This window comes from Pinus tabuliformis, chromosome 6, assembly GCF_031772625.1.
Source record: "Pinus tabuliformis cultivar Carrire ecotype Pingquan chromosome 6, CPIR1, whole genome shotgun sequence".
Classification (NCBI taxonomy): domain Eukaryota; kingdom Viridiplantae; phylum Streptophyta; class Pinopsida; order Pinales; family Pinaceae; genus Pinus; species Pinus tabuliformis.
The window spans coordinates 339,668,398-339,690,103 of record NC_142292.1 but is presented as its reverse complement, the minus strand read 5'-3'; the positions used below and the strand labels follow the sequence as shown (position 1 = coordinate 339,690,103).

The 21,706-nt window shown below is 40.9% G+C and overlaps 1 protein-coding gene across 1 annotated transcript; it reads left to right on the top strand.

Annotated features, from left to right (window-relative positions):
- Positions 1-1,803: 1,803 nt before the first annotated feature.
- On the top strand, positions 1,804-7,526 carry LOC149258684 (Hyaluronan / mRNA binding family). The gene is made up of 7 exons (XM_089415786.1): positions 1,804-2,272; positions 5,159-5,528; positions 5,633-5,701; positions 5,850-5,991; positions 6,633-6,788; positions 6,910-6,969; positions 7,059-7,526. The coding sequence occupies exons 1-7, from the start codon at positions 2,107-2,109 to the stop codon at positions 7,254-7,256; spliced, it is 1,161 nt and encodes a 386-aa protein (XP_089271912.1). The 5' UTR covers positions 1,804-2,106; the 3' UTR covers positions 7,257-7,526.
- The last annotated feature ends 14,180 nt before the right edge of the window (positions 7,527-21,706 follow it).

Sequence of the window (21,706 nt, the reverse complement as noted above, 5' to 3'; positions counted from 1 at the left end):
ATACAGGTGTTATCTCATGCAATACTACTTGAAGGTGTACCAATAGGGGTTACAAGGGTTTTTAACAAAGTGATTCCACTTGTATTTCCTATGTATTTTATTCTCTAAATGCAGTTTTACCCACTAAATGACATATCACTATGTTATCTAAAGACATTGGATATATCTCTTGCTTAAAAAACAAATCTACAAAAATTTGGAGATGTGCTAGCATAAGAAAGAGCTATGGTATCGCTTGTGTTGTTCCTTAACACTTGAACCACACATAAGGTATACAAAGATAATAAGTGCAACCAACCAGATATAGGGAAAAGTGAGATAAAATATGTAGGTTAATCCCTTGTATTAATAATATTTAGAATAAAGAAAATGATGTCCACTTGCCTCTTAAGGTGGGGCTACCTATGGGCCTGGAGTATGCCCTAAAACTGCTTCTGCGTGGCTAAAAGCTCTTCGTCCTCGGACATAAGGAAATAGGTTATCGCCCCAAGACCTAGAGGCATCTAGCAGGAGCGAAAGCTTGCCCCCTTATAGACCACCAACGAGTTATTCCAGGTGGCGTGGTTTTCCTTGAATAACGGTGATGAGTTAGCCTGCATTCGCGATTAGCAGCTAGAGATGGTTGTCCTCACTATTGGTTTGACCACTGAGTTACGATAGGTTTTCCCACCTGTGAGAAAAAAGGTGGGGCTACCTTTCACTAAGAAAAAGTTCCAATATACCAAATACTCAACAAAACACTCCATGGCCTCCCAACTCTTTAAATAGTTAATAAAATAGCAAAACGCTAACTAATTGTGGTCGCATCAATAATGAGCACCAACCACTCTCGACTCCAGTTCCAGTGGTCTTCGAACGCCTCGGTCCTAGGCTGAACTATGAGTTTTTGATATATGTGGCTTATGGCCTGTTGCATATATCCAGGAAGGTTGCTAGTTCCCTATCAAAATGTTGAAAAAAGATTCATGTTCCCCAACATCTATTGTCTCTTACTCCACTCATCTTTCTTTAAATCCACCTATAGTTTTAGCCTCATAATCCTCAATACAAGGGTTATTCTCTGTCACATCTCTTGGTTTGACACCACTTTATCAATGAAGCACCACCACATACTCAACATAAACATGAAGAGCCCAACACACATGCTAATCCATGTCTACGCTGTAAGATCAAGTAATATTAGAAGTGAGAAGTGATGTCTAACTCAATTTAACTTCTTGACCACAATCAAGAATCCCTTACATGAGCATACTCACCACATAAAAGAGTGGAGCCTTGGTGCAACAACAAGTTTTTTTTTCAAACTAGGTTGAGCCTAGGTCGGGGCCAAACCCGATGTCACATGGAAGAATAATTTGCTAACTAGTGGCACGCTATCACCAAGATTGTGCGAAGCTTAGTCGAGCTTGGACACCCATTGAAATAGTTTGATTCCCCCTAAAAGTCGTTGCCGTCCTCACCCCCTCCCTATGAGATTTGTGCGAAGCTTAGTCGAACTTGGACATCCATTGAAATAATTTGATTCCCCCTAAAAATGGCTCCCATCCTCACCCCCTCCCTATGAGATTTAGGCCTCTGATCTGGTGAAAAGCAAACCCCGCACAAACTAATTGATCTACATCTCAAAAATTAATACAACAACAAACTTACATAATTGACCTCTCTTTCCTTCATGTAAGCCAGCAAAATGTCGATCTCAAAAATTTTGACTACGAAAGCTACGAATCCGGACATGACAATGTCGATTTTCAACAACATAACTGGAAGGGAAAACTCTTTATATTTTATTTAAAAAGGTAGATTAAATGCAATGAAGTGCAGGAACCCTTGAGGTTAGGGTTTTATATTTTAAGTGGAAAATAGCTTGGCTGGCTAGGGTTTCTATATAAAACCCTGGTTGTTTGAGGGGGCCTAATACACTCAGTTGATGTTCTAGCGCAATACACAGACTGCGAGCTTTACTCTCTGTGAACATTTTGGGCAATGCTATTGAGTCTCAGACCGCGGAATTAATTCAGATGGCGCTGAAGGAGAAACTCCTATCATAAATATATAAAAAGGATTTGTTTTTGACAGTGGAGCAGAGCCAGTTCAAAGCGGGCGGCAATGGCAACTTCCAATCCGTTTGATCTGCTCGGCGATGACGACAATGGCGATGTCTCGCAGCTCGTCTTCGTCCATCAGGAGAAGCCGACGGTTAAAAAGGCCTCGCAGCCTGCTCAAACGGCACCGGCCAAGCTCCCGTCCAAACCCCTACCTCCTGCTCAGGCTGGTTAGTATAACTAACTGCTTCTTTCCGGTTGGTATAGATAGCTGTTTCATTCACTGGCCTTGTTTTCATTATATTTTTACATATTGCATTGTATGGAATTGTTTTCAGATTCTGGTTATTCAGTTAGTAAAGGGTTTGTGTTTTACGTATTTGGTTGTGGATTTTTGAACCTTTATATCCTTTTAGTGGATTGAGATTTCCGGTGTGGAGCTTTTAAGGATGGTTTGTTTGTTGATTATTGGGGTTGTAGTTTCTGGAAGCTTTATGCCATTCAAGTCGCTTGAGATTTTATGGATTTGGCTGTTGTTTTCTCAGAGTTTGCGGGTTTTTTCTTTGCCACGACTATATATGGTGTTATAGATGGTTTTGGTCCTTTTGAGGGTGTTGTATTGGATCTTTGCTTTTTTTTGGCTTTATATGCATTTTGAATGTTTGACCATCAAATTTACTCAAGGTTACACACATTTTAGTTGTAAGGCTGTCAAGGCCTTTGGAAGCTATTTAATTGTCCATGCAGATTTGGTATGGTAGCTCGGCTTTCCAAGTCTATCATTTCACAAATAGTGTATTCCGGATACTTAGGTCCCTATTTTGTTGGAAATGGTTTGAGAAACGTCCCTCCAAGTTTGAGTGATGTAGTCCAGTGTAGATTGTTTTTTCAGCTGAAGTGTCAGGTGCGATGAGTGGTTGTTAGGTTAAGATTGATTGTCACTTGCATTTGGCCTATTCCTCAGACTTGTGCAATTAAGGTGGTGGAAGGGAAAGTTGAATAGACTCTTATTGACTACTTAATACGCTACTCTTCCAAGTTTTCATCTCATTAATAAATCTAGGTTTTATGCATTTGGCTGTTGTGTTATCAGAGTTTGCGGTTTTTTCTTTGCCACAACTATATATGGCATTATAGATGGTTTTGGTTCTTTTGAGGGTGTTGTATTGGCTCTTTGCCTTTTTTGGGCGTTATGAATTTTGAATGTTTGACCATCAGAGTTACTCAAGGTTACACGGTTACAGCATTCTAGTTGTAATGCTGTTATGGCCTTTGGAAGCTATTTAATTGTCCATGCAGAGTTGGTATGATAGCTCGGCTTGCCAAGTCTGTTGTTTTACAAGTCGTGTATTCTGGATACTTAGGTCCCTATTTTGTTGGAGATGGTTTGAGAAACGTCCCTCCAAGGTTGAGTGATGTAGTCCAGTGTTGATTGTTTTTCAGCTGAAAGTGTCAGGTGCGATGAGTGGTTGTTAGGTTGAGATTGCTTGTCACTTGCATTTGGCCTATTCCCTCAGACTTGTGCAATTAAGGTCAGATTTGCGCAATTAAGGTGGTGGAAGGGAAAGTGTGAATGGACTCTTATTGACTACTTAATACCCTACCCTTTCAAGTTTCCGTCTCATCAGTGAATCTAGGTTTAGATGGTTTAGGATTTAGGAGCTGGCAATAAAGCAAATAGAAGTGTCGATGCATCTGTTATTCAAGCATCTCGTTTGGTTGCTTTTTGTTCTGGAAAGTGAGGTTGATCTTAGAGTACATTTATATGTGGGCACCTGTGCAATATTATTTTCTCAATGCATTTTATTGAGGTTTTTGCACATTTATGGTTCTTGTTCTTCATTGGAAAATTATTTGATTGTATACATTAATTGGCTTGTGAAAGTTTTCTGAAAAATTACTGCTGAAATATGATGCTATTGATATTTGATAAGGATTTGTATTTTAGAGTGTTTTGGACCTTGGTCCTTTTGAGGGTGTTGTATTGGCTCTTTGCTTCTTTTTTATGAGCAATCAGAGTTACTCAAGGTTACATTTTGAATATTTGACAATCAGAGTTACTCAAGGTTACAGGGTTACACGCATTCTAGTTGTAAGGCTGTCAAGTCCTTTTGAAGCTATTTAATTGTCCATGCAGATTTGGTATGGTAGCTCTGCTTACCTTGTCTGTTGTTTTACAAGGTGTATTCTGGATACTTGGGTCCCTATTTTGTTGGAGATGGTTTGACTCTTGAGAAACTTCCCTCCAAGGGTGAGTGATGTAGTCCAGTGTGGATTATTTTTTAGCTGAAAGTGTCAGGTGCGATGGGTGGTTGTTAGGTTGAGATTGCTTGTCACTTGCATTTGGCCTATTCCCTCAGACTTGTGCAATTAAGGTGGTGGAAGGGAAAGTGTGAATGGACTCTTATTGACTACTTAATACCCTACCTTTCAAGTTTCCATCTCTTCAGTGAATCTAGGTTTTTAGATGGTTTAGGATTAGCAGCTGGCAATAAAGCAAATAGGAGTGTCGATGCATCTGTTGTTCAAGCATCTCGTTTGGTTGCTTTTTGTTCTGGTAAGTGAGGTTGCTCTTCGAGTACGTTTTATATGTGGGCACCTGTGCTGTATTATTTGCTCAATGCGTTTTATTGAGGTTTTTCTACATTTAGGGTTCTGGTTCTGCACTGGAAAATTATTTGATTGTATACATCAATTGGCCTGTGAAAGTTTTTTGAAAAACTACCGCTGAAAGATGATGCTATTGATATTTGGTAAGGATTTGTATTTTGAGTGTTTGACTCTGATTGATGTGATGGGCCATCTTCACTTGTTCTCCCTGATGCAAGTGTCCGATCTGCTTTCAGTGAACTCACAAATCAAGCTATCCAGTTTCACTTTATACTTTACTGCATATTTTGCATTATAGTCATGCTTTGATATTTTTACATCTGAGCGTTTTTTATGTGATTGTTTAGATTTGCTGGATGTTAGATTTATCTCTTCGGATCTATCTGGACTTTTTGATATGTTGTAATTTCATTAGAAGCAATGGATTTACTCCTTGGTGTTTTCATAGATGAGAATCATTCATGGCTGTACTAGAGGTTATTTACTGTTTTGTTTCATCTTGATAGTGAGAGAGTCGAGAAATGGAGTGGGCAGAGGAGGTCGAGGCGGGCGAGGAGGAGATCGCAATCAAGATGTGGGCTATAGCAATCGTGGTCGTGGCAGCTACAATGGTGACCGTTTTAATCGAAATGGTTATAATAATGATAATGACAGCAATGGATATTTGGGTGGTGGTTATGGTGGAGGTTTCAACCAAGGTGGGGAGGATGGATCTGCTAGGCAAGAAAATGGAGAATTTGGTCGTTCATCTGAAAGAGGACGAGGATATGGAAGGGGCCGTGGCCGTGGTGGTCGTGGAGGATATGGTAATGATGCTGGTGATGAAAGTCAGAGGCCTCGGAGGCAGTATGAACGTCGGAGTGGTTCTGGACGAGGGTAATTCTTGCAAGTCATATTTTTCAATACATTTTAATAGTTTTAATGCCCTTGTCTTTTGTCAGTTGGTTGAGAATCTGAACTGATTGTTGAACTTCTTGTAGCTATGAGGTTAAGAGAGAAGGCGCTGGTCGAGGAAATTGGGGTACTCCTACAGATCAGGGATTCACAGAGTGAGTTTACCAGTATTATATGTTTTGTAATTATTATTGATGATATTTTTTATATATTTGCTAAAACCTTTTTAATTGAATTTAAATCCTACAGGTTGTCTTGATTTGATACTCAAAGCCTAAAGTGGTTGTTTTCTTTTGCACCTAGGGAACCTGAAGAGCTGAGTCGTGCAGAGGAAGAGAAGACTGTGACCCCTGAGAAACAGGAAGAACAGAAACCCAGTGAAGAGTCCAATCAAGAAATCCCTGCACCAGAGTCTGAAGAGAAGAAAGAGGAGGAAGAGGACAAGGTAAGCCTCCCTTTCCTTATTCTATGGCACTCCTAGAGTGAACAGACTTATACCATCCAAAATGGCTCTTATTATGCAATGGAGAAACCTAGCTTCTATTCCTTTTTGGGAGCTTGATTAAGATATCTTTGAAGCATATAAAGTAAACAGAGATGCTTCTTTATATTGAAGAGGAAGAAGAGGAAGAGAGAAGGTACATCAGTGAATAGATGTAGGGCACTTAAATTGGCTCTTATTTATGTCATTTGGGGGGCTTGATTAATATATCTTTTTAACATGGGAAGTAAAGTAAAATGCAGCTTTGCAAAATACTTCTGATAATTAGGTTCCATTACCACTTATTAGCCTCATGGGAAGTGAAACTATTGAATTGTGGTTCTCACTGGGTTACAAGATTGTTTAACTAATTGTGAATATCAGCAAGCAGGCTATGCCGTGATTGTGTATTTCTCAAGGTGGTTTTGGTTCCACAGGATGTAGAATGCTGGTTCTAGGTGTTATATAATTCTGAAGATATTTGTTTTGACAACTTTATAGTTCAAAAGAGTGAAACGTTTTATATATAATGCAAGAGGTGTCTCTCTTTTTCCTGGGGAATGCACTATTACACAATTTGTTCATAATAGATTCGTGTGCAATAGGAGATGACTCTTGATGAGTATGAGAAAGTGTTGGAGGAGAAACGGAAAGCTTTGATGGCAATGAAGTTAGAAGAAAGAAGGGTTGATGCAAAGGAATTTGAGTCTATGCAGCAACTCTCAGTTAAGAAAAACAGTGATGATGTATTTATAAAATTGGTAAGTCTGTCTTATGAAAATGCGGTGCTTTTTGGTATGTGTAATTCTCTGCATATTTTTTCTGATGTTTTGGTAGCTGTGTGTTTCTTACTCGAATAGTTTATGTGGCATATTCTTTCAGGGTTCAGAGAAAGAAGCTGCCAGACGAAGAGATGCAGAAAAAGAGGAAAGGATCAGGAAGGTATTTGAAGGCTTTAGCACAATCTATGTGGCTTTTGTTCATGTTTGGCATGTTTTTTCTAATATTAAATTTTCTTTTTTCTTCTGAAGTCTATAAGCATCAATGAATTTCTAAAGCCTGCGGAAGGGGAAAACTACTATTCTTCGGGTGGCAGAGGTCGGGGCCGGGGTCGTGGTCGTGGTGACCGTGGAGGTTTTTTAAGAGGTGGTTATGATGCTGGTAATGCTGGCCAATCTAAGCCCCGGATTGAGGATCCGGGTCAGTTCCCCAGTTTAGCCGGGAAATGAGCCTTTTAACTTTATTACAATCGTATTTGTCTCCTTTGGTATTCGTGGCAATTGGCACAGGAGACAAAGACTAGTGGGAATAATGAGATCTCTTGTATGTAAGGGAGTTTTGTAGGGGAAAAACTTTATATTTCTCGGAGTGCTGGGTATTTTTATGTCAACATATTTGTTGCTTGTTCGTTCAAGTATCCCAAAGAAATACTTTTGACTATTTTCATATAATTTGTAGTTCTGATCTTTTGAAAGGAAAAAATATGTTCATTCTTCCCACCCAAAGATTTTAGATGCATGTAAAGTTTGCCGCAAATTATTTGAGATTTGCAAAAGGTATTTGCATTTAAAACACATTTTTGGCATCCTATATTAATGCCTTGAAGATTCTCGATTTTGCTGATTACAAAAACAATATCCTGCAGTGGTTCATGCTTTGGGAACTGTATGTTTCCTCTGTTAGCACACTATTATGGTTATTTTGTTTGCTGCCTCATATTGTAAATGATTTCTTTCGATCTTTATGTAACCTGCCCAAGTCCTTTTTGGTAGATAATTAACACCCGATGACCTGGCCTAAGTCTTTTTTTGTGGTTATCCCGAAATTCCTAATACCATAAAAGTTAGTTTATACCCAATCAAATATTTGCTATTATTGCCGTTAACTGCTGTAAATCGGTGCAATTGACATTGTTTTTACTTTTAGTTTCCTGGTGCATTTTATTTGGATTTTGTCATATGAATTGGTTTCATGTTTTGCGCATTCAGCTCTGGTATTTGTTTCTGGTCCATATCAGCATTTTTGCAGCGGAACTGTACCTACTACCAACTGCTGGCATTTGTTTAACACGGAAATCAGAAAGTAAATAACATTTAACAGCAATGGCAGTCTATCAATTCGGTTATCTATTGCAAAAACAGTTTTTCCTCAGGATAATGGCATGTCCTCGAAATTGGCAAAGCCATCACTAATTGTTCGCACCCTTCACTATTTAAAACTATTTTTGGTATAACAAAATAGGCTGTAAAATTTCTTAATGTTAAACTCTTCATTACGTGCCCCAGTGAGGTTCATGTACTGTCATAGAAAAATATTTTACTGTCTAACGAAATCCCAAAACATTGGGATATGACATTATTGTAAGAGAGCCTGTTGTAATTCAAAGATGACCCCCTACCCCAAAACAAACCTGCCAGTGATGTGAGTAAGATATTGCATTAACCTGGTCTTACACTCCAATGCCATCTTTATTATAATCTTTTGATATATTTTCTCTATATATCCTTTATAAAGTTGTAGTTTAATTTTTCGATCTTCTGTTTGATTTTTTCATGCTTTACTGATTTTTTCTCATAATTTACTTATCATTGACTCATCTGTGTTTTCAAACCCACCCTTGCCTTTTTTGATAATAGCAAAACGACCAAGCTGTATATTGTTTTTGAAACATGGTTTTACCCGAATGCAGCTAGCTATTTGGTTCAATTTTGCGTGGAACTTTTCGCTGCCTGTATTTGGATTGGGTATAAAGTCTTTGAAGGGCTTATATGAAATTTTATTAGATTTGTGCAGGAGCAATATTTCGCGGAGCCCCTGAAGTTCGAAAGGTGTAAGAAATTATATTTCTATCGTTATTTATAAATAAAATTCGTAAATTTCAAGACTATAGGACTTCGATAATTTTATTATTGTTTTTGAAACAACTAGGCACGTGGTTACTGGTTTCCGCTACTCTTACATCACTTCTCAAATGAGATCCCATCTTCTTTCTTGAGTACCTGTGCCATTCAACTTTATTGTGGACCCGAGGTTGACGCCCTCTGAAGGGTTGGAAGAGTCAATTTACTAAGTGGCAACCTGGTCCACATGTGTTTTTGGGATCAAAGGCAAAGGCATCCTTGAAAGGATGTGTATGCTCTGATCAATTAAGGAACATGGAGATCCTTTAATAATAATGGGAAAGGCCCTGCACGGAGGTGCTCTCTTCAAGCACTTAAAGTCCTCCACGTGTCCCATTCTATCATGGGTGGTAAATCCACGAGTTCTTTGACATAAAATATGGACAGGAAGTGAATGTTTTATTCTGTTTCCTTGCAGGACGTGTATCCAATTTTTCGCTTTGCCTTACAAAGGTTATCAATGTTTTTTTCTTTTGCAGGAGGGGCTTTGGTTGTGTAATCAGTACCAAAACTTGGGTTTTTTTTCACAGTTTCTTTACTGTTCAGCGCAAAAATCATCTTCGTCCTTGAAATGGCTCGTTAGGCTATGACATGTTTTCCAAATGTCGCATTGATATCAATTTTCTACCTAAATATGGGGTTTTCGGCAACCATAGTTTTCTAGAGGTCATAGGCAAGCCATAATTTTTTTGGAGAGGAGATTTTTTATACCAGTAAAAACATTTTTAAAAGGTTGGAAAATGAGGATATCCCATTAATTTCACACAACATATTCACACAACCTATCTCTTGGATAGGAAAGAGGAATAAATACTTACAGTATAACTAATTAACAAACAATTATGTCGTAGGAAATACAACTTCCTAAAGACAAATCTCAAAAGAAAAATGTAAAAATGTAAGTTCTCTTAATTTAAGACATTGTGGTCCTACTAAGATTGGTCATTGTGTCTTGTATTAGAATATTCCAGACTCCATTAAACTAACATTAAAAAAAAGGACAAAAGCATTGCTGGTTTCTCATTGTGTCTTGCATTAGAATATAACAGATTCCATTAAACTAACATAAGAAAAACACAAACATTGCTGGTTTCTTCATCGAAAGGCTCTGGGATAGAGTATGCTTAAAGGCTCTGGGATAGAGTATGCTTATGTAGGCTTTACTGACTAGTGAAATCACTGTGTGGAGTTGGGTCTCTTCTCACAATCGAAAAAGGTCTCATATACCAATTTGACGTCTAGATTAGTAGTGATTTCAGATTTATTATTACTATTAGTATTACTATTATTGTTTTGTTAGGCAATGCGAGTTGAGAGATGATTGACATGCTTAATATGTGGCTTGAGTGAGTGTGACTCATATGTATCTAAACCGTCAAAAGTATCCGGGGATCACACTCTGCTTTGGCCACACCAGCCCTTAGCATGGCTGGATTTTTGCTCAAATAGTTTCTAATTGGTTGGATTTTTTTTTTTTGGTTTTATGTTTCCAATTTTTTCAATTGAAGAAATCATCACTGGATCAGCGCTTAGACACAGTTTTGCACAAGATTGGACCACAAGAGTTATGGAAACCAAAGCTCCCCACTTTACCGTTGGACCATATCTTTGGGATTTACTATAGAGTGACTTGACATTACACGTTGCCATTGTCTATTCTATGAACTTTGAGCATTTTTTTTGTCAGTCGATATTCTATTCAATTGTAGAAAAATCAGGAGTAACAAAAAACAGGTAGTCTCACCCCAACCAGGGTTGTTGACCACCGTTTGCAGTGTATGACAAAAAAAAAGGAGACCAAGGACATTGTCCATAACCAAGAAGGCTAGAAACACCAAAAGACAAGTAACACAAAGAACCCTTGTAGTCATGCTTGTCATCTGATGTGATGGAAGTTGGGTTGTCTAGAGCTGTCCTTGGAGGAGGTGAAGGATAGAAAGAGCATTAGACATGCCTTTTGAAGTGAGCCATCCAGGATTCCAGCGTCTCTGGTAATAGTTTCTGTCCACGCTAGACCACCACCACCACTCGTTCTTGAACATGGCACTGTAAGTAGAGCATTCTATCTAAGGTGGCTACCAATTCAATATGCTCCTCTTTTCGGATCTGTTCAACTGTTTCCAACCACTCTAGCAAGGAATGTATTAGCTTGTGACAATTCTCTAGACGTCAACACTAAATTGCCCTCGCACTAGGTGTCGAATGCCTTGCAGTGTTGCGCCTTTCCATGCCACCACGGAGCATGCTTGATGTAGGAGCATCTAGGCCCAACCTGTTATGTGATGGTGTGGTCACATGTTGTGGCTAATGAAAGTTTGGAGGAAGAATTGGTTATTTAATTTGTATTAATTTCAAATTATGTAAGTGGTTAATTGTTGCCTATCTCTGAACAGAATTGGGAATAAAATGGCAAGTGATCTTCCTTGCGTGGAGATCAAGCCAATTAGCTATAGTGATTAGTGAGTAAGATTTGATTTCTTAAAATATGGTGAATTCCTTCATTTGTGGAAGGAAACGGTTAGATAGAACATATATGTAATTTTCTTTCTTTTCTGTGGAGGGAATGGAGAGACAGAGAGAGAGGATTCACGAGGGAATTGTAAGCCTACTGGCAGATGAAGAATAGAGGCCACTAATTGAAGAATCAGGCCAAAGAGGAAGGATTCAGGAGCGCTGAATAATGTGGATTGTAAATGAAACAGAGGTCTTTTAATTTGTGTAATCGGCCAAGGCGAGACTTTGTAATCGTTTTATGTTGAATGAATGATATTGCTGTGTTTATGATTGATTATCAGGCCTGCGAAAACTATCGCTGTGCGTTTTTCCTTTGTATTCAGGGCGGGTGAATATCCCTTAGTTTTGTTACGTTTCATGCCTAAACATTTGATTGATAGAAGTTGGGGGGCTTTCTTTTAAATATCATTGTTTGATGTGGGTCGGGAAGTCTTTTTACATAGTTTTGGTCCCTCGAGCGAAAATCCCATTTACACTAAGAATCGTCGCAAAACACAGAAACGGATCCGAAATCCGGGTTTGAAATTTTATAAAGGGTGGTTTATATCCATATCGGGTTTGTAGAATATCGGATTGGCGCTTTAGAGCGGACAGAGCTTGGCTTGGAGGATTGCGACTATGCGATATGTGATTAAATCGTAGCTGTTAGATCGCGATCAACCGTGGCCGTTGGATCGCGGAAGCGGTTTTGTAACAGTGTATGGTATTTCGGGTGGCGAAAAGATTGTAAACGGTATTGAGTGGTGGTCACTGGATCCCATTCACCCTTCGACACGTGGCAACGAGGGTGAATAGGGAAACTGCTTTATCAGGCGGTTAATCCTCGTATTAATTGCCTGCCTGAAATAGATGTGGGCCATCGGATTTGCTATGCGCAGATCGATGGTGGAGAATTGATCCCAGTTTCATTGTTTGGAATCAATGCTGATCATTAGATCGAAGAACAATCGGACGACGAAGATAGGAGATTTGAGATATGGAATGACGGACGGATCCGCTAATATATATTAACGCGGATGTATAATATTTGAGGTCCGGGTATATGTGTGGAGTGGAGTGTTCCCGTGTATTTCTCGCCTTTATGTGTATTTCAATAAAAAGTGTTGCCAGGGGTTTTTTAAGGCTAAAAGCAATATGAAACACTTCTGATAGTGTAATGGGCTGATAGCTTAAGTGGTCATGTTTTTGAAGAAAAAGCACCGATATAGCGCTTCCGATATATATATATATATATATATATATATATATATGTGGCATGAAGCTTTGAAGGTTTATCAGGGTGAATTAATCCCGATGATAAGGTTTGAGGGTGTAGTAGCGTTATGGTTGCATCAACGCCACCGCTCCGTTGTGGTTGCTGCGACCGCCCCCCACGTCGTGTCACTGAGTCGACACCTCCACGACTAGCGCGCAAACCAGCCACCCTCCGCTGTCTTAACACCCAGGCGAGCCCCTGGACCTCTCCCGTCACGCCCCTACACCTGCGGTGGTCTTTCAACCGCTTATAGCGAGGTGCAGCACTACCAATCGTTTTCTTTTCACCAATACTTATGATTGTAGACTACGCCTAACATTCCACTTTTCCTACTTAGTTTGTGTTTCGCAACCAAGTATTATTAATGTGTTCCTTTATACCAATGAATACCCATACACATTCATTATCAACAACATTATACAAGAGAAATGCACAACAGTATAAAAGGAGGGGCAACTCCCTGCAATATGAGTCTGTCCGAATCATTATATTATACAATCTTCACTTTTACAATGTACAAGTTAAATCTTGGGAAACCCCAACACTTAGTCAATTTTCACAACTTCAACAAACTCGGTTGCCCAACTCGTCGACACCTCCGCACGGTCGCCGCACGACTCACCAACCCTTCGTTCACCTTGTCGCACGATCGTGTTGTTTGTCCAACTTGAGCGTGCCTCCAAGTCGCCACACATAGGCGCCTTTACCCGAGACACTTCCGTTCACAACCCAACACACCAACAAGTCTTCGTGCACACTTGCACGATGGGTGGGCGCTCCCCCGAGTCGCCAAGACACCCACGCTAAGCCTTCGCACAAATTGGGCGCCATACGATCACCATGCACGCCTCACCCAAGCACCGCCCGCACCTTCGCCCAACACCAAGTGCAACCTTTCATCGTGTGACTAGCCCAAGAATGGGCGTATGAGATCTGCGCCTTCACCTTCTTGTATTGCGCACTTAGAACTGCGCACTCCCTTCTCCTTGTGCGGAGATGTCAATTGATTGTTCGATGATGAAAATGCTCCAACGCATTCACAATATATAGCCATGTGTTGGGGCTAAGTCTGGCACCCAGCCGACTTGCCCAATGCTTGTGCACACCCCTAAAAACGCCCAACCATGTGTCGGCCCTCCAAACATATCGTTCACGCTCCAAGGTGCATATATAAACCAACGCTCTCCTCATATGTGCGCATATCATCCAAGAGAACGTCGCATAAGTTCGTCGCATATGTGTCGCACAACCGTCGCACAACTGCAGCTCGCCCACGGTATCACATCACCCGAACGCGGTCGCACTTCGGGCAAAACCGCAGGACGTTACATCCTCCTCCACCTAAAGTCGTTGTCGTCCTCGACAACATATCATCCTGGTAGCCATCCACCAAGATCATCAATGTCCATGATGTCAACTCCTCCACATACTGCAAACATCTCTGCAACATATGTAGAACCACTGTCTCCACCATGTCTCGCCTCGGCAACCATCTGTCACCAAGATCACCATACCAAGGTATACACCTCATCGGTATGTCATCCATCGGAAATCATCTCAATCCATGACCATCAATCACCCAGTCACAATCTCCACATGTTGCTCCCCATCGTGGAAGGCTGGCCCCTCCATCTCAAGCTACATGTTTCCTGCAACATATCGTGTCGACCTCATCATGTGTCATCCTCGTGTGAACTGCTGCCATGATACTCCAACATAATGCTAACACATATCTGTACACGCTGCAGCCCCATGTTTGAACTAGTTGGGTAGCTAATCCAACTGTCACTGCCAAACCATGAGAATGTACATCCTCATGCCATCACCAGTGGTTTCTCAGAACATCCTGTCACAACCTAAACTTGATCAAGAATCCATCTCCATATAAGTAAGCCATGCTCAAGTCCATGAAGCAGCCCTCATCTCATCTGCAACATGCTGTCCATGATGTTTGGTGTCAATGTGCTACATGAAATCAGCGACCTTTATCCCAACATCATCCATGTGTGTATCTACTCAATGTGGAGAGACCATCTCATCAAACCGACTTTTGATGTGCCACATCTAGGTCCATGAAGCAATCCTTCATCATATCTACAATGTACCATCCCTCAAGTCTACCATAGAAACAAGTATACATCTGTCTCATCTATCCATGTGCTGCCCATGATCATAGATCAATCAGCTCCCATGTGTCAAAAGGTGGTTGAGTCTCGGCTCAACCCATGCCCAAGTGTTGTCACCAAGGCATCATCATCGTTGTAACTCCATTGCTCCAAAGTGTCCCCAAGTCCACCATATATGAAGTCCTCAAAAGTCACAACAATCTCATGTCATCATGAGCTCCATAAGTCATCCCCAACCAACATCCTAGCAAGCATACAAGTCTCGGCCCAAAGGTCTCTGCAAGATGCCTCAGCGCTCCATGTAGTAGGAATGCTCCATAGTCTGCTCACAACTCCATCCAAGTCCATGGCCTTGTTGTACATAAGTGCACAACCTCTCCATCGGCTCATAAGTAATAAGTCTCCATGTCACACTAGCAAATCTACCTGCACAACATCCCTGCCTTGGCACTCCTCATTGGATGCCCATAAGTGACACCTCTACAAGTGCCCCTGCATAATGTCCATGCATAAGACTGTCATGCTCCATGTCTCCAACCTGATGTCCATGACTAAGTTGCCAATGTAGTCCAACCAAGTAGACCCATCACAACAATTGGCCATCCTCATCCAAGTCTACATGTTCGGTGTAGTGAACTCGGTCACCCAACCATATCATCATCATCATGAGTCCCTTCCATCATAGCTCCCTCACTGAAGGTTCCACCAAGACTTGCTCTTGGTCTCGGCCATGAGAAGTCCACCCAAGCATCATCGTACCTCAAGAGTGTGCCCTCCAATCTGTGCATGAGTCATGCCGGGCACTTAGCCAATTTTCCATGTGGCTAAAGCATGACTCATCCTTCACAACGATCATCATGTGCCTCCCTTGTCACGGGCCTTTGTACCTTCTATCATAAGGTCACAAACAACCCAACAAGTCTTGCAACAATCAACAATCTTTGCTTCTCCATACAAGGTCTCATCGTAGACATTCATAGTAAGATCCTCCCTAGCATTGGCACACTGGCTTTGCCCTTTCCTGCGTACGGTCCATCTACCAAATGCTCAAGTGAAACACAAGTATCAATAGTACTTACACCATCATCATGAGGTTCCTCCATGTGAGTATCCTCATCCATCCATGTCTGCAAACTGCACGATCCTGGTCCAACTTGATCAATCTCAAGTTCATCCTCCATCGTTGTCATATCTGCAACATCTTCAATCATCACGGCTTCCTCTTCCTTGTCAGCGCAATCTGCAACTTCTCCTTGCTCCATTGTCCAACCAAGTTGAAGAAGTTCGTCTTCAACATTTTTTCCAAGACTTCAAGCTTATCTCGAATCCGGGGATTCTCTTCTTTCATCCGCTTCAACTTGTATAAGGTAAGCAAGAGCTTTCCTTCGCATTCTTCCAAACTTGCCATGCCTTGTCGTTCAGCTTGGTCCAAGCACTAAGCTTCACCTCTACTAAACTCGTTTCACCATTCACCAACATCAACAAGTTCCTTGCAACCATGAACCGGCCCTTGTTCCACTTGTATGTGAAACTAGCTTCCTTCACCTGCAAGTACCTGCTTCCACTGTCATCAACTGTCAAGTGCATCCACCCCTGCGCTTTATCACGTATCAGCTCTGATACCAACTGGTCACGATAGTGCAGTGGGATCAACACTTCATCGTCAACCCGATCAGCTTCTTGATCATCAACTCTGATACCAACTTTCACGCCCCTACACCTGCGGTAGTCTTTCAACCGCTTATAGCGAGGTGCGGCACTACCAATCGTTTTCTTTTCACCAATACTTACGATTGTAGACTACCCCTAACATTCCACTTTTCCTACTTAGTTTGTGTTTCGCAACCAAGTATTATTAATGTGTTCTTTTATACCAATGAATACCCATACACATTCATTATCAATAACATTATACAAGAGAAATGCACAACAGTATAAAGGGAGGGGCAACTCCTTGCGATGAGTCTGTCCGAATCAATATATTATACAATCTTCACTTTTACAATGTACAAGTTAAATCTTGGGAAAACCCAAATTTACACTTAGTCAATTTTCACGACTTCGACAAACTCGGTTGCCCACCGCGTCGGCACCTCCACATGGTCGCCGCACGACTCACCAACCTTTTGTTCACCTTGTCGCATGATCGTGTTGTTTGCCCAACTTGAGCGCCCCTCCAAGTCGTCACACACGAGCGCCTCTACCTAAGACACACTTCCGTTCACAACCCAACACACCAACAAGTCTTCGTGCACACTTGCATGATGGGCGGGTGCTCCCCCGAGTTGCCAAGACACCCACGCCAAGCCTTCGCACAAATCGGGCGCCACACGTTCACCGTGCACGCCTCACCCAACCACCGGGCGCACCTTCGCCCGCACCTTCGCCCAACACCAAGTGCAACCTTCCACCGTGCGACTAGCCCAAGAATGGGCGCATGAGATCTGCGCCTTCACCTTCTTGTATTGCGCACTTAGAACTGCGCACTCCCTTCTCCTTGTGCGAAGATGTCAAGTGATTGTTCGATGATGAAAATGCTCCAACGCATTCACAATATATAGCCATGTGTTGGGGCTAAGTCTGGCACCCAGTCGACTTGCCCAACACTTGTGCACACACCTAAAAACGCCTAACCATGTGTCGGCCCTCCAAACATATCGTTCATGCTCCAAGTTGCATATATAAACCAATGCTCTCCTCATATGTGTGCATATCATCTAAGAGAACGTCGCATATGTGTCGCACAATCGTCGCATATGTGTCGTACAATCGTCGCATGATCGTCACACAACCGCAGCTCGCCCTCCAACCGTGCGCTCGCCCACGGTCGCACTTTGGGCAGAACCGCAGGACGTTACACCTCCACCCCTGGGTTCAAAGATTGTATTTGCGTTTTTGAGCCCTCGTGTCTAGCTGAGCCAAGCTTTGCTGGGAGGGAGGACCACCCTCGCCACAGAGGCGCACACTGGCTAGACCAACAAAGACACTGTCGATACCGGAGTCAAGAACATAGAAATCATCGGTAGTCTTCTAAACACGCACGACCCATGACCACTAGTCCCACCTCGACCAACGCTGAAATCGCTAGCCACCCAAGTAGCGCTGAGAGCTAACACTTCCCTCCCAAAGCAACGACATGCACCTACCGGACTTTCGACACCCCACCAATCTTGCGACCCTAGGCTTTGGCACAAATTCACTCTAATTTTGAAAATTTAGAAGAAGGGCCGAGCAATACTCGACCTTGCGCGAAGCACTTCGAGGAGCGCCTTCCCAACCGCACCAGCAAAGACTCGACTCCCTTTGCCCTAGAACATACATAAAACCATACATTGAGAAGCATAGCAGCGCAATTATAGGCCAAACAACCTACGAAGGAGCGCCATGCACAGAGCCACCACCACCCCTAGAAGCACCGCCAACTATATTGCTTCCACCAACCTCCAAGAAACTAATAACCCACAAATTCCAATTTCCAAATGAATTAGAAATACAGACTAGTCAGCACTTCCAAAAGCCGCACTATGCATGCGTAAAAAACCACGGGATACCACCCCTGAAACAAGTAGGATACTAACCTGCAGAGCCAAGAGTTTGGGAAGAAACTCCGGAGTTACCACCATGTCCAAATAAACCGGCGACGCTTCCTTCGCCAGTGAGCAGAATACCAACAGAGAATATGAAACTGCATTGAAACTCTAACGCAAAGGAATTCACCATAACCTATCCTGTGTCTTAGATCATTGCCTCCCACGCTAGTCGGAGGCACTGAGGTATTTCACACAGACGCCATAATTGTGTCCTCGTACGCCAAGGGATTTGAGAGGGCAGGGGGCAGCCCTCCACACCCTTATGCCCGTTATGCCAATTGTTTACAAACTTGAGGCACGTGGTGATTCGTTTGCTAGGTTCTTCACCGCATCAGGGAAACAATAAATTATTATTATTATTTAATATATATTTTAATTTGAGACGTGGTAATTTTTTGAGAGCATGATTCATTACATGTCGAAGAGGCCCAAATTTACACTTCGCCAAATGTAATTTTGATAAAAATTGTTTGTTTTTCATACCTATCTATCATTACATGTTTCACAAATTCGTAACCATCAAATTCCATTTTGTAATATGTAACCATCAAATTCCATTGTGTAATATGTAACACTCGTAAATTGCTATTTTTTTGGATTTTGATTATACGTTTTTATCTTTTAATTTTAATTATACATTTTTATATAAAAATGATACTAACTAATTATTTTTAGAGGATCATGAGATTTACATAAAATATAAAAATTACAGAAGGGTGACAGTTTTACTCAAATCTGAATATCTCGAATGTGTCAACAAGTCTGGTTTCCGGTTTTCTTTAACCCTAGTTCTATATATTAATAAACAATCAAATAAAAAATTCATAATATCATCTGCTCAGAAAGATCAATTTTTACTTCCAAACCATTGGTTTTGAAATTCACTTGAGAAGATCAATTTGTACTTCGAAACCACTGGTTTTGAGATTCACCTCATTTCTCTAAGGAAGCAAAAACATGTCCAGATTCTTTTCGAATCCCATTCACACAAAGGCAACATATATTCACCTCCACGATCTCTATCTGAATATATTCTTTTAATCATTCTCCCCCATTATCTCAATTTCAATTGTCACATTCAAATTTCTGGGCCCACATAGCAGAATGCATAGTCAACATAATATAATATAAGTAATGTACCACAAGTGGGCTGTGAAGCAGATTAGTGCTATCTCTATCCGAATATATTCTCTTAATCATTCTCGTCCACTATCTCTATTTCAATGGTCTCATTCAAATTTCTGGGCCCACAACATAATGTATAGTCAGCATAGGACGACTAGTAAGGATGTTTTTTTCAAATTTATTTCTAAAATTTGGTAAATTGATTTTTTTTTTAATTCCATTTTTGGGTAAAAAAAATTAATTTTAAATTTTGTTTTTAAAAATTTAATTTATTTTAGATAGTATTTAAAAAATTTAAATGATTAAAATTTCAGAAATAAATTTGGTACAATAGAAAAATTTGGTTTCATCAGAAAAAATAATCACTTAAAAAATATTAAAATATGAAGTTTGTTTTCATTAACCTAATGGCATTTTCACCCAAATCTGGGTGACCATTTGTCAATTGCACTATATTAAGCAATTTAATGTTGACATGGCCACTGTGAACAATTGACAAACATGCGACATCACCACTTGTCAATTGCACTATATTAAGCAATTTAATGTTGACATGGCCACTATGAACAATTGACAAACATGCGACATCATGCCACTTGCTTATCAACATGCAAACAACTAAGTGTTCAAAAGATTAATCTTGCCCTTTGCGTTTGCACCTTCTTTATGTTAATTCTCCTATCTAAGCCTCGAGTAACTTGCCACTCGTCGCCATGTTAACTCCTTTGCTTGGTCACCAAATCCCTCATTTCCCATTGCAACGTTCTGAAGCTCAAGAAAGTTGGCTTTATCTTGTTCCCAATGTTGTTGTCATCCAAGGCCATATCCCTAACATCTCTTTTCTCTAGCATGCTACCATGGTGAGGGAACAAGGCTGTGTTTGTCGTGGTGACAAAGGGAGATGATGCCCTCCATGGCGCTATGATCACATGGTTCTCTTTGACCATGACATCCCTGAGCATATCATGCGTAATGTAGCTATCCTGGAATCAATTGAGAGACAAAGAATCGATGATGAGCTCTGGGTCATTCACAATTTACTAACAAGGCATCTCTGGGACTTGGAGCAAGTTTCCACTTGTGCTGAAAGTTAAGTCGCTGAATCCAATGCATACAACAATCAAATTAGAACTGTGCTTTGTTGTCTATTGCAAAGCATTGGTATCAATTTTCCTCCCAATGTGACATCCTCCATTCCCTCTGACGCTCCAAGCTGATCTACAAAGCAACAACCAGAAAACTTGGTTTCTCATCAAATTCACTCTCCCTCTCCTTCCATTATCTTGGTAGGGGATGGGCAAGACAGAGGCAAGCTAGGCCAAGAGTATTCTATTGTAGGGGAAGGTAACTTGAGGAGGCCTCCAACCATTGATGCTTAGCTTGTTGATCAACAACCCTCTCCCCACAACCACAACCCCTATGGTTGTCTTGTTGTGGAGGAAAAGCCAAACATGGACTACCCATGCAACAAAGGAGGTGACATAACTGACCTTATTTACACTCAATCGAAATCCTTTGACCTCAAAGGCAAGTGACCGACATGAACATGTCTCCCACCTTGCTCCTCTCACTCCTGTCTCTCTTTGCTCTCTGCTTTTGTCTCTTTCAACCTCGAATGCAAACTTTTTGGTACAAATCTTGCTGTAAACTGTTTGGGTTTTTGTTTTTATATCCACCATGACTTAGAACCAAAGTATTATTTTGCTTAATAGATAACTCGGTTTCCCCTATAGGGGTAGATGTCAGGGTTCAATTGTTTGGACTTGAAACGGTTCTTCGGAAGTACTCTGTAATTTTTTTGTTGTTGCTAATATAATATTCTTTGCTTGCCTATCAAAAAATAAAAGCAGCTAATGCCATTTTATATTTTTGAATCAAGAATTTCCTTGAAAGCTTTGGTGTCCGCTTTGCATTGAGAAAGAGATCATAGAAAGCACATATAAATGACATAACTTTGACTATAAAAGTAGTTCATGTTCAAACCCTTCAATTGTAGCATCTGCCAATACTTAAATAACAAATTAAATGAAATGTAAAACATCACATCTGATTCAAGTATTTGATCATTTTGTGAGATGCTTTTATTGTTTTTGATTTTTTTTTTCTCGAACGTTGTTAATAGAGGATCCATAGCGAAAACCAAAACAGAGGAACACTTTCATGTAATAA